Here is a 12,086-nt window from a genome sequence, read left to right on the forward strand (position 1 = left end):
AGGAACTGGAGTAAAAGTCACTTGTGATCTGCTGGTAATCAAACCTAGGTCCTTTGTAAGAATATCTAGTACCATCCATCACTGGTACAATTTTTTAAGAGGACAGGGCACCAGGAGCCAGCCTCAGTCCTGGGGAAGCAAAAGGACTCAGACCTAGATAGACTTGGATGATAGTTAAATTAAAAAAAAAAAACCTAAGCAGCCAAATAATGTCAGTATGTGACCACAGTGTTGACTTAATCTCAGAGGGAAGGAGGACTGAGTTGTGGCTGAAAGAGCTCCATCAGCCAAATCAGAGGAGCGACGAGCTCAGCCTTGGGAGCAACAGGAGGAAGTCAGGAAGACTGGAGGCCTAGTTTAAGAGAGCAGTTAAATTTGACCGCATGCAGGAAGCTAGAGGACTCAGCTCTGTGTTACAAGAGCCAGTAGAAAGGACTTACGACTTCTCAGGACTCCGTGTGGGATGGACCCCACCTCCTGTGGGGCGGGGCGAGGTGCGTCACGTGCCAGAGCCGCGGCCGTAGGGCAGGCGTCCGCACGTTCCCTGGTGGCTGACGTCACACGTTAGCTGACTAAATTGCCGCTGCCGCCGCTGTTGTTGCCGCCGCTGTCAGGACTCCGCCAAGCCGAAGTCAGTTTCGCCGCCGCCGCCGCCGCCATCATGGCTCAGTACAAGGGGGCCGCAAGCGAGGCGGGCCGCGCCATGCACCTGATGAAGAAGAGGGAGAAACAGCGTGAGCAAATGGAGCAGATGAAGCAGAGAATTGCAGAGGTGTGGGCCAGGCCGGGGCGCCTCAGAGCATGCGCTCCGCTCGGGCCCCCTGGCGGTCTCTTGTTACTTCTCTCTGGGAGACCCCAACTGTGGGCTAGGAGTGCCTTGAGGGCGGGCCCGGCGTCCGGGGCGGGACTCGCTTGGGCCTCTCTGGCTGGTAAAGGAAGTCAGTCGACACAGTCTAATCTGTAAAATGGGCTCAGTGTTGAGCCATGTCAGAGGTTGGTACCCTAGCGTGTGAAAACTTCTAGAGAAGGTAGCCACAGTGAGTCTTAGTGACGCTGATGTTGGGCAAGACTCCCTGGCACTCCTAAGTCCAGAATATCATAGTTCATGTTCCCAGCCTTCCAATGCATACTGGGAAGAGCTCGCCTCCTGTGGCGATATGGTCAGGGCTATCTACTGGGGCTTGTTCCAGAGCCTTTAGCACCCCAGAGTTCTAGTTCTTCCTTCAGGGCTTCTTCAGTGAGTGGTCACTGGATTCGAGGGCGTGGTGCTGAGGAGATCCAACTTGATCCTTTGTGCAAGACTCATGAGAAGAGTAGGGCCTTAGCTCTTCAGGTGAGCACTTCCTGTCGAGGGAAGTGAGAAGGCAACCCCAAAAGCCAGTCTTCAGATGGAGGGATTATCAACCCTCAGTCACTCCTGTACTGCCACCTGGTCCTCCAGCTTTACCCCAGTGCCTTGGTGATAGCTGGAAGCCTAGCTCTGCTGGCTGCCCATGTGGAGACCCCTGTCAGAGAGGGACCTACATGGTACTTACTAAGGTGGGGCTGGGCTGAGGAACACTGGCCCTCTGAAAAGCTGCTGACAGCAGCATCCTGGACCAAAAAGGAGAAAAATTTAGCAGGTGCGGCGCGGGGTGGGGTGGGGGACCTTTTGATCCCGCTTTTCCTCATTTATCCTTTCCTGAAATCTCATGGCTTGGGTCTCAGGAGCTTAAAGGCTGGGTAGGAAAGAGGCCCAGGGTGAGGTAGGATGATGGATGGCTGCAGGCTCCTGAAGGGGCGTGGTCTCCAGCAGTTCAGGAATGCCAAGGAAAGGTCGGCGCCTTTGGCTCTCCCAGCCTCCTGGACCCTTCTACCCAGAAAAGGAAGGGCGTGTCTTTTCTAAGATCGCCCCAGAGCATGTCCAGGCACAGGTCTAGGACCTGTCACTCTGTCACTTCCGCACTGATATGTCCTTCCCCTGCAGGAGAACATAATGAAATCCAACATTGACAAGAAGTTTTCTGCACACTATGATGCTGTGGAAGCAGAGCTCAAGTCCAGTACTGTGGGTGAGCAGGGCACGTGTACCACCTTCTTCCAGACCCAGGAGCTGCTCCTTGGCTGGCCCCTGGTGACCAGTGTTTCCTGTCATGTCTCCTTGCCTCACAGGTCTTGTGACCCTGAATGACATGAAGGCCAAGCAGGAGGCATTGGTGAAGGAGCGGGAGAAGCAGCTGGCAAAGAAGGAGCAGTCAAAGGAGCTGCAGCTGTGGGTCCCCCACCCTCTCTCAGCAGCCCCCCCCTTACAGTGCAGCTTAGTGCTTGGGAACTCCTGGGGATGGGTCAGGCTGTCCGCGTTCCACAGGGAGAACCCATTTCCTGCTTTGGGAGCAGTTGTGGTATCTGTTGAGCTCCACACTGGTTCTCACTTTCCAGGTTTGTCTTTCTTTCTGTTCCTCTGTAAAGGTGGTGAGTCCTTTCTGAGCCCTTTCTTTTTCTTGGGTGCCTGAACAGCCTGCATTGTCCCGATTCCTCTCTGTCCTATGACCCCTGTGTCCTTTATGCTTGGTGTGTCATAATCAGAGCCCTGCCCTTGACCTTGAAGTAAACTAGGGCAAATAGAATCCCTGTGGGGTGCTGGGGAGATCCAGCCTGTGCTGAGTGGACCCCATGCTAGGCACACAGTGTCTCTGGGTCAGGGAAGGGGCCTCAGGGCAGGAACATGGGGCATGATGACCATCCATGCCTTGGTAGGAAGCTAGAGAAGCTGCGAGAAAAGGAGCGCAAGAAGGAGGCCAAGCGGAAGATCTCTAGCCTGTCCTTCACCTTGGAGGAAGAAGAGGAGGGAGGTGAAGAGGAGGAAGAGGTGGCCATGTATGAGGAGGAGCTGGAGAGGGAAGGTGAGGGCACTGCCCGCCAGAGCTGTCCTGGCGTTCGCGCTCATGTTTGGGCTGGCAAAGGAAGAAGCATACTCGCTTTTTTTTTATAGCCTCAGTCACCTACTGGGCTTGTGGTTCCCAGTTTGACTCAGGGAAAGATAGTCAAAACTGAGGCAGCAACATTTTTTAAAGCTAAACTGAAATGGTAAACTGAGTCAGAGCTAGGCCAATAGTCCCTGTACAGGAGCTGCTAGTGTGAGAAATTACAGTACAGTGCTAAATCTAAGGATCCAAAAGCTAGCCTTTGAGGCACACAGGACAAACTGAGGAGGCAGAGTAGACTCTGGACTAGGCTTGCCTGCTAAACTCTCTGAATAATAGGAATGGTGGTGAATGCACTGCCAGGTGTGGAAACTGCCCACTACTGGTGACCACAGTGACCACTGGGCACCGTTTAATTGTGATTGGTGAATTTGATCTCTGCCTGCTGAAACCTTTTGCCTCCAAAGTACATCCCTATATATACGCATCTGCTCTGGCCTTGGCCAGGCCACAGGGTCAGTGTGGGCTCAGGACAGTCAGGATGGCTGCTCTCCCTAGAGCCCAAGGGGAGTTGATAGATAATGTGGGGAAAGAGTCACATGGGGATAGTTGGGTGCGGCGTAAAGTCTGAGAGTTAGCTGCAGAGATAGGAGTAGGTAAGAAGAGCAGATCATGAGGTGAAAGTTGGACTGAAATAACAGGACAAAGGGTGGCTCTGAAGACTTAGAATAAGTTAGGTCATAGCTGTCATTTTAGCCATGTAGGCTTTCGGCCACTGTGATTTTGGGTTTTTTTTTTGTTTGTTTGTTTTTTTTGTTTTGTTTTTTTTTTTCAAGACAGGGTTTCTCTGTAGCCTTGGCTGTCCTGGGCTCACTTTGTAGACGAAGCTGGCCTCAAACACAGAGATCCGCCTGCCTCTGCCTTCTGAGTGCTGGGATTAAAGGCGTGCGCCACCACCACCTGGCCTGCCACTGTAATTTTTAAAACTTTTCTCTTATTGAGAAAGGGTCTGATGTAGCCAAGGCTGGCCTTAAATTGATCCTCCTCGATTTTTCCAGTGTGTATACTAGCACACTGGGCCCTTCCACTGAAACTTTAGTCGTACATTTAGCCCAACTCTTATCTTGTATAGCTAGATACACGGTAAGGAGTGCTCAGGGGTATATGTGGCAATTAGTGTTTTTTTTTTTTAACTTGATTTCTTTTGAGACAGAGGCTCATGTAGCTCAGGCTGGCCTTGATAGTCATCTTGTCTCTACCTTAGAAGCTGTTCTGGATTGGACAGGCTAGTGGAAAGGTTGTTAACCTCACTGTGTATCACTGGGATACTTTTTTCAGAATGTCTCATTATATAGTCTAGGTTAACCTGCAGATTTCACTGTGTTTTTCTCAGCCTTCTGAATGCTAGGATTATAGGTGTATGCCACCATACCTGCTTTACTAGGGCTTTTGAAAGCCATGGCTTGGTGGGTTTCCCCTTTCCTCTGGAGATTTAAATTTGGGATGTTAGAGAAAGAACCTGAGTAGCCAGTGCCCTGGGATCTAGTTTTCTTTCTTTTAGTTTATACTTACTATTTATCTAGGTTAGCAGGAATTTTTTGTTGTTGTTGGTTTTTTCCTTGTTTTATTTTTTTAAGACGGGGTCTCTCTGTATAGCCTTGGATGTCCTGGATTCACTCTGTAGACCAGGCTGGCCTTGAACTCACAGAGATCCACCTGTCTCTGCCTCCTGAGTGCTGGGATTACAGGCGTGCGCCATCACGTTCTTTCTTTCTTTCTTTCTTTCTTTTTTTTTTTTTTTTTTTTTTTTGAGACATGGTTTCTTTTTGTTTTTGCCTTTAGAGACAGGGTTTCTTTTTTGTTTTTTTTTTGAGACACGGTTTCTCTGTGAAAGCCTTGGCTGTCCTGGACTCACTTTGTAGACCAAGCTGGCCTTGAACTCACAGTGATCAGCCTGCCTCTGCCTCCTGAGTGCTGGGATTGGAGGTTTGCGCCACCACACCCGGCTGAGACATGGTTTCTCTATGTAGCCTTGGCTGTCTTGGACTCACAGAGATCCACCTGCCTCTTCCTCCCAAGCAGTTTTTTTTTTTTTTTTTTTTTTTTTTTGAAGATAGGGTCTCACTTTGGTTGTGGCATGTCTGTCACTCACTGTGTGCATCAAGCTAGGCTTAAACTCAGATCCACTTGCCTCTCTTCTTCAAAGTGCTGGGATTAATGGTATGTGCCACTGTGGCTGTACCACTAAGTCAGTAGTTCTTTTTCTTCTTTTTAAAGATGTATTTATTTATTTTATATATATAATGTTCTGCCTGCATGTACACCTGCAGGCCAGAAGAGAGCACCAGATCTCATTATAGATGGCTGTGAGCCACCATGTGGTTGCTAGGAATTGAACTCAGGACCTCTGGAAGAGTAGTCAGTGCTCTTAACCTCTGAGCCGTCTCTCTAGCCCAGTTCTTCTTTTTTACCCCCCATGACAGGGTTTCTTTCTGTATAGTCTTGGACATGCTTTGTAGACCAGGCTGGCCTGGAACTCACAGTGATCTGCCTGTCTCTGCTGGGATTAAAGGAGTGGGCTACCATGCCCAGCCCAAGTCAGTAATTCTTTTTTATTTGTTTGTCTTGGTTTTTTAATTTAATTTTTATTTATTTATTTTGGTTTTTTGAGGCAAGGTTTCTCTGTGTAGCCTTGGCTGTCCTGGACTCACTTTGTAGACCAGGCTGGCCTCGAACTCAGAGTGATCCACCTGCCTCTGCCTCCTGAGTGCTGGGATTAAAGGTGTGTGCTATGACTCCAGGCCCAAGTCAGTAATTCCTAAAGCATGCTTCAAGGATCTGAGAGACCTTAGAGGTCCACGGAATCAAAATCAGTTTCAGAGGCTGGCCACGGTGGCGCACGCCTTTAATCCCAGCACTCGGGAGGCAGAGGCAGGTGGATCGCTATGAATTTGAGGCCAGCTTGGTCTACAAAGTGAGTCCAGGACACCTAGGCTACACAGAGAAACCCTGTCTTGAAAAACCAAAAAAGAAAAAAGAAATCAGTTTCAGGCCAGGCATGGTGTTACACACCTTTGATCATAGCACCTGGGAGGAAAAGGCAGGCAATACTTGTCAGTTTGAGCCCAGCCTGTTGTACATAGAGAGTTTCAGGCCACATAAATGGGACTCTGTCTAAAAACAAACCCACAAAATCATTTCATGAAAAATGGTAAAATGTCCTTTGTCTTGTTTGCCTTAGAGATCACCACAAAGAAAAAGAAATTGGGGAAGAATCCTGATGTGGACACAAGCTTCTTACCTGACCGGGACCGGGAGGTAACAACTTCCTGGCACTGGTACTGAGTTTAGTGTTTGTTGATCATGACCTTGGCCTTGGTGGAAACTTTGGCGCAGGAAGGGTTGATCCTGCCCTTAAAAGAGCCCTGAACTCCATCCTTCCTCCATTTTCTCTCAGGAGGAGGAGAACCGGCTTCGGGAAGAACTGCGCCAGGAGTGGGAAGCCAAACAGGAGAAAATCAAGAGTGAGTGCTATAGCTAGATATAGTGGCTGAGGCTTTTCACTCAGCACTTGGGAGACTGAGGCAAGAGGATTTGAAGTTCAAGGCCATCTTTGGCTAGTTTGAGCTAGCCTTGGCTACATGACCCAAATGTGTGGTCCAGGCTGGCCTTGAGCTCATAGAGATCCTCCTGCCTCTGCCTTCTGAGTGCTGGGATTAAAAGGTGTGTGAGACCACCACCTGGCTAAGGCTGCTCTTTGTAGGTGAAGAGATTGAAATCACCTTTAGTTACTGGGATGGCTCTGGGCACCGGCGCACAGTTAAGGTAGGCAATGCAAGTGTTCCTTTGGTTTGAGTTCAATGGAAAGTGGCTGACAGTGATGGCTTGCCAAAGCTCTGGTGGTAGCAGAGTGGGTCTTTGTCTTCTTGGGAACATTTATTGGGGCTGTTGTTTTCCTTCCTAACTCAATGTATACCTGCTTCTGCAGATGAAAAAGGGCAACACCATGCAGCAGTTTCTGCAGAAAGCACTTGAGATCTTGCGCAAGGACTTCAGTGAGCTCAGGTGAGCACGTTATGTATGTACTGTGTGTGCCTGTGTTGGGCATCTGCCTTCCTAGCTGGTGCACCTGAAAACTCTGCTGACTGCTCAACAGCTGGGAAGATGTTATGCTGGGTACTGTGCTCCTCAGAAGAGGAGAGCTGTGCTCTTTTTTTCTTACCTTCCTGCTGTGGAGAGCTTAGGTGAGAGAGCCCTGCCTTGGTGATATGGTCTAGAAGTGGAAGTCACTGGAATTCCCATCCCAGGCTCACTAAAGGACACAGCTTCCCTTAAACATTAAGCCTTAAAGTGCAGGGACTGCCACTTTCTGGCCCCTGTGCCAACTCTTCTGACTTGCAGTTGCTCATCCCCCCATCTCTCCCGCAGGTCAGCAGGGGTAGAGCAGCTCATGTACATCAAGGAGGATTTAATCATCCCTCACGTGAGTCCCTTGACCTCTGGGTCATGCATGCTGTGATTTCATAGCAACATCGTCATCCTGCTTTGTACTCTCCCAGGGCTGGTGGGTGCAGGGATGTGGGGAGTAGCGGGTGATAGAGCCCTAGATAGATTATCAGACTGGCCTTTCCCACCCTCTGCTCCTAGCATCACAGCTTCTATGACTTCATTGTCACCAAGGCACGAGGAAAAAGTGGTGAGTGATTCCAGCCTAGTTGACTCTATAGCTTGCTCCAATATATTCCGAAGGGCAGGAGCATGGTCTTGTGATTATTGCTTCTCTTCTCCAGGGCCACTCTTCAACTTCGATGTTCACGATGATGTGCGACTGCTCAGTGATGCCACTGTGGAGAAGGATGAGGTATGATAGTGCCAGGGCACTGTGCAGGCAAAGGTGCTCTGAGCCTGTTACGGGGGTTATCTTTGGGGAAACGTCACAGGAAGGCAGGGTCAGGCAGGATGGTCCTGAATCACAGCCTTCATTCCGCAGTCACATGCAGGGAAAGTGGTCCTGAGGAGCTGGTACGAGAAGAACAAGCACATCTTCCCTGCCAGTCGCTGGGAGCCCTATGACCCGGAGAAGAAATGGGACAAGTACACGGTAAGGAGGCAGGAAGCTTAGGTCCTGGGAACATACTTGTTGGTGGTCCCACTGCTGAACTGGGCAGCTCAAAGTCAGAGAGTGGGAGTCATCCCTGTTCTCAGTGGCCCTGGAACCATCCTGTTAGCAAAACAGATATAACTAATCCAACGCAGTGGCACATGCCTATAATCCCACCACTAGGAAGTCTAAGGCAAGAAGACCACTATCACGCCAACACACACACACACACACACACACACACACACACACACCTGGGGGAGGGGCGTGTGGGGTACATGCCAGCTTGCTCCTGCTAATTTTCTGTTTTTCATCCTCTGTTGTGTGTGTCCCCTTTTCTTGCACCAGATTCGGTGAGCATCCAGAAGTGGGCATGACCTTGTCTCCCCAGCGTGCCCCCATGTCTCCAGGGCTCCAGGTGCCTCGGTTCCTTGTTTTGTTTTACAATAAAAAAAAGTCCACATGTTGGAGCTGGAGCGCCTGCATTATAAGAATTTGCGCTTTATTTTATAGTGTGTGTGTGTGTGTTGTGTGTGTGTGTGTGTGTGTGTGTGTGTGTGTGTGTGTGTGTGTGTGTGTGTTTGTATGAAGACCAGAAGGTAACCCTGGATGTCATTCTCTTGTCCAGCTTTCTTTTCCTTCTTTCTTTTTTCTTTCTTTCTTTCTTTTTTTTTTTTTTTTTGAGACAGGATCCCTCACTGGCCTGGAGCTTGCCAAGTACATTAGGCTGGCAGGTTGGTGAGCCCTAGGGAGCTAACTTGTCTACCTCTCCAGGGTGGAAATTGCGACTACATACTATCATTGTTGGTTTTTTATTTAAGTTTGTTTTATTTTATTTTATTTTTTGGTTTTTCAAGACGGGGGTTCTCTGTGTAATAGCCCTGGCTGTCCTAGAACTCTCTTTGTAGACCAGGTTGGCCTTGATTTGAACTCATAGAGATCCACCTGCTTCTGCCTTCTTAGTGCTAGGATTAAAGGTGTGGGCTACCATGCCTGGCTTCACTGTTGGGTTCTTAAAAGTATGGATTCTAGCTAGGCTTGGTAGCTCACACCTTTAATCCCAGTACCCAGGAGGCAGAGGCAGTTGAATCACTGTGAGTTTGAGGCCAGCCTGCTCTACAAAGTGAGTTCAGGGCAGCCAGGGCTACTCTGTCTTGAAAAAAAATGGATCCTGTCACTTCCCCCTGGCAGGGCAGCCTTGCCAGACCACAGAGTAAAAGGATACAGGTAGTCCAGATGAGAATTGATAGGCTGAGGTCAGGTGTTAGGGGAGGAGGGCTCCCCATTCTGAGGAGTGGGGGAGGGAAGGAAGGTGGGGCTGGGAGACAATAAGGGAAGGGGCTATAATCGGGATGTAAAGTGAACAAATTTTTAAAAATAAAATAATAAAAAAAATTTAAGCTGGGCATGGTGGTGCACACCTTTAATCCCAGCAGAAGGATTAATCCCAAGGAGACAGAGGCAGGTGGATCGCTGTGAGTTCAAGGCCAGCCTGGTCTACAAAGTGAGTCCAGGACAGCCAAGGCTACACAGAGAAACCCTGTCTGGAAATCCCTCCCCCCAAAAAAAGAAATTTAAATGACTTAAAAAAACAAACAAAAATAGAGATTCTGGAGTTTAAACATAATCTCATGTTTGCAAGGCAAACAACTTTGCCAACTGAGCTATCTCCACAGCTGTAAACCATTATTGTTGAAGTAAAATTTATATAATATTTTGGTCATTTTACCAAGTGAATGCTGTACACCTATAATCCTAGCACTTGGGAAGTAGAAGCAGAGAGATCATGTGTTTGAGATTAGCCTGGGTTGCACAACAAGTTCCAGGCCAGCCTGAACCCAGACTAAGATCTTTGTCAACCTCTTCCACAGACCACACCAGAAGATTCATTTTGCCCATTTTATTTTATTTATTTATTAGGCAGGTTCTTTCTACATAGCCCAGGCTGTGCTGGAACTCACTCTGTAGAGCAGACTGGCTTCAAACTCACAGAGATCCACCTGCCTCTGACTCCTAAGTGCTGAGATTACAGGTGAGTGCTATCACCACCTATCTGGGCTGTTGTTCTTGACCGTGGGGACAGATCTCAGGCTTGGTTAGGGCTCTAGAGTGGGTAGGGGTACTTCCTTAAGCCTCCTTCCCCGGTCCTTCTGTCTCCTAGCTGCGTCTGCCATAGGGTCCTGGCAAGTAACCCTCCCAGCTCCTCTCCCCAATCCCAGCACTTATGGGTGCCTAGAAATCATTGTTGACTTGCCACATCTATGCCTACCCTGTGAAGGGGAGATAACCCTGTTTTTTAGGATCCCAAGTGCGGGATTGGAACAGTCTTGTGAGAGAACAGGTGAGGTTAATCCTCTAGAAGACCGACCACCTCATGCGGGAGCTTGATTGTTGCCAGCTGAATAGATCCTGTGAACAGACTCTGGGAGGAGATATGTAAATGAGCCCAGAACTGGAGGCGGGGCTTTTTGGAGACTTGAGATAGTTGGTTTTGTTTTTTTTTTTTTTTTTTTTTGGTTTTTTTTTTTTTTGTTTTGGTTTGTTTTGGTTTGGTTTGGTTTTTCAAGACAGGGTCTCTCTGTGTAGCCTTGGCTGTCCTGGACTCACTTTGTAGACCAGACTGGCCTCGAACTCACATCGATCCGCCTGCCTCTGCCTCCCGAGTGATGGAATTAAAGGCGTGTGCCACCACGCCCGGCTCGACTTGGGATAGTTTTGGCTGTTCATTGCTCCACTTCGAGACGCTCCTGGAGAGAACCGTTCGAGGGAAGGTTTCGGGGCTCCGGCTCCTGCTGAGGCTCTGGGTTCTGGTTACTCCAGGTTCCAGCAGAAGAAATCCTGCTGATTGTGCCAAGATAATCGTTCCTCAGAACTGATATCCTTACGGTTTTGTTATTGTGTCCATTAATCCTCATTTCCTATTGTTTTGGTTAGTCGGGTTATAAGTGATGTGTGCTCGGTCACTAACTTGTTAATAAAATATATTGGTTAAGAAAATTGAGCATACAGCCCTGCTTGTTCTGCATGGGCATGGGCACTGTTCCAGCCTCAGGGTTAGTATCCAGATTGGGGGGGGGCAGTGTTTCAGCCTTCAGTAGCACAGTTCTGCTGTCTCTTGAGTTCCTCTTGGGTAAGCCGAGAGGCTGAGCTTCCCTTGTTTGAGACCAGGTGCTTGTTTGTACCATGGAGAGTCCTTGCTTTCCTGCAGGCATGAATATCTGTTGGTGGTATGTAGAGAGCTCTGCTGTGGTTGGAGGAGGCCTGGCTGCTAGCTAGAATCTTTTTATGTCCTTGACCCTGTGCCTGTGGTAGAGACATCTGAGAACACTTGCAGGAGGCTGGAGTAGGGCAGGGGATCTTGGGGGCACACTGAAGAAGGTAGGTAGTTAGACTTTTTCTTATACTCCATATGTATGCTGCTGGGAGTTCTGGATGGGAATTGTTTAGTCCTCTGTACCAACCCTAATCTGCTTTTTGCGAAGCCATCTGAAAAGACACTGGAGAAAGAGTCCCGTCTCTGCTATCTCATTCATGTATTAGTGCCTCGGATCTGCTCTTCAGCCCCTGAGCTCCCTGAACTCTACAATCATAGGGATCTGAGGCCCAAGGCACTCAGCCTGGCTAGGTCGTACCGAAATCAGAGCTGCCTCCAGTTCTGCATCTTCTGAAAAAGGAACTATTTTGTTTGTTTTTCAAGACAGGGTCTCTCTGTGTAGCCTTGGCTGTCCTGGACTCACTTTGTAGACCAGGCTGGCCTCGAACTCACAGAGATCCACCTGCCTCTGCGTCCTGAGTGCTGGGATTAGAGGCGTGTGCCACCAAGCCTGGCTTGAAAAGGAAACTTTTTTTTCAAGAAAAGGAAACTCTTTGAAGTTCAATTCTGAGTCTTGGTGGTGCAGGATCTATTTTGCTGGACACAGCCCCAAGTGCCTGGGAAGGCCTTAGGGTCAAGACTAAGAGGACAAGGGCCTGTCAGGGAAAGAGAGGCCACTTTTGTTTTTTAGTTTGGTTTGGATGTTTTGAAACAAAGTCCCTGCCTATCCTGGGACTTGCCATGTATACCAGGCTGGCCTCAGGCTCAC

General features: G+C 48.9%; 1 protein-coding gene across 1 annotated transcript; it reads left to right on the top strand.

Moving 5' to 3' along the window:
• Positions 1 to 620: 620 nt before the first annotated feature.
• Fam50a (family with sequence similarity 50 member A) lies at positions 621 to 8,040 on the top strand. Its single transcript, XM_051141745.1, has 12 exons — positions 621 to 772; positions 1,967 to 2,051; positions 2,152 to 2,251; positions 2,737 to 2,882; positions 6,145 to 6,221; positions 6,361 to 6,427; positions 6,667 to 6,728; positions 6,892 to 6,968; positions 7,332 to 7,386; positions 7,551 to 7,599; positions 7,694 to 7,764; positions 7,894 to 8,040. The coding sequence occupies exons 1-12, from the start codon at positions 662 to 664 to the stop codon at positions 8,023 to 8,025; spliced, it is 1,032 nt and encodes a 343-aa protein (XP_050997702.1). The 5' UTR covers positions 621 to 661; the 3' UTR covers positions 8,026 to 8,040.
• The last annotated feature ends 4,046 nt before the right edge of the window (positions 8,041 to 12,086 follow it).

This window comes from Acomys russatus, chromosome X (assembly GCF_903995435.1).
Source record: "Acomys russatus chromosome X, mAcoRus1.1, whole genome shotgun sequence".
In the NCBI taxonomy this organism is placed as follows: Eukaryota; Metazoa; Chordata; class Mammalia; order Rodentia; family Muridae; genus Acomys; species Acomys russatus.

Bases quoted from the DNA above. Each gene is read 5' to 3' on its own strand.
- Fam50a (XM_051141745.1), top strand. From the start codon at position 662: ATGGCTCAGTACAAGGGGGCCGCAAGCGAGGCGGGCCGCGCCATGCAC. The intron at 773-1,966 runs GTGTGGGCCAGG...CTTCCCCTGCAG, and splicing joins TGAAGCAGAGAATTGCAGAG to GAGAACATAATGAAATCCAA. The intron at 6,222-6,360 runs GTAACAACTTCC...ATTTTCTCTCAG, and splicing joins TACCTGACCGGGACCGGGAG to GAGGAGGAGAACCGGCTTCG.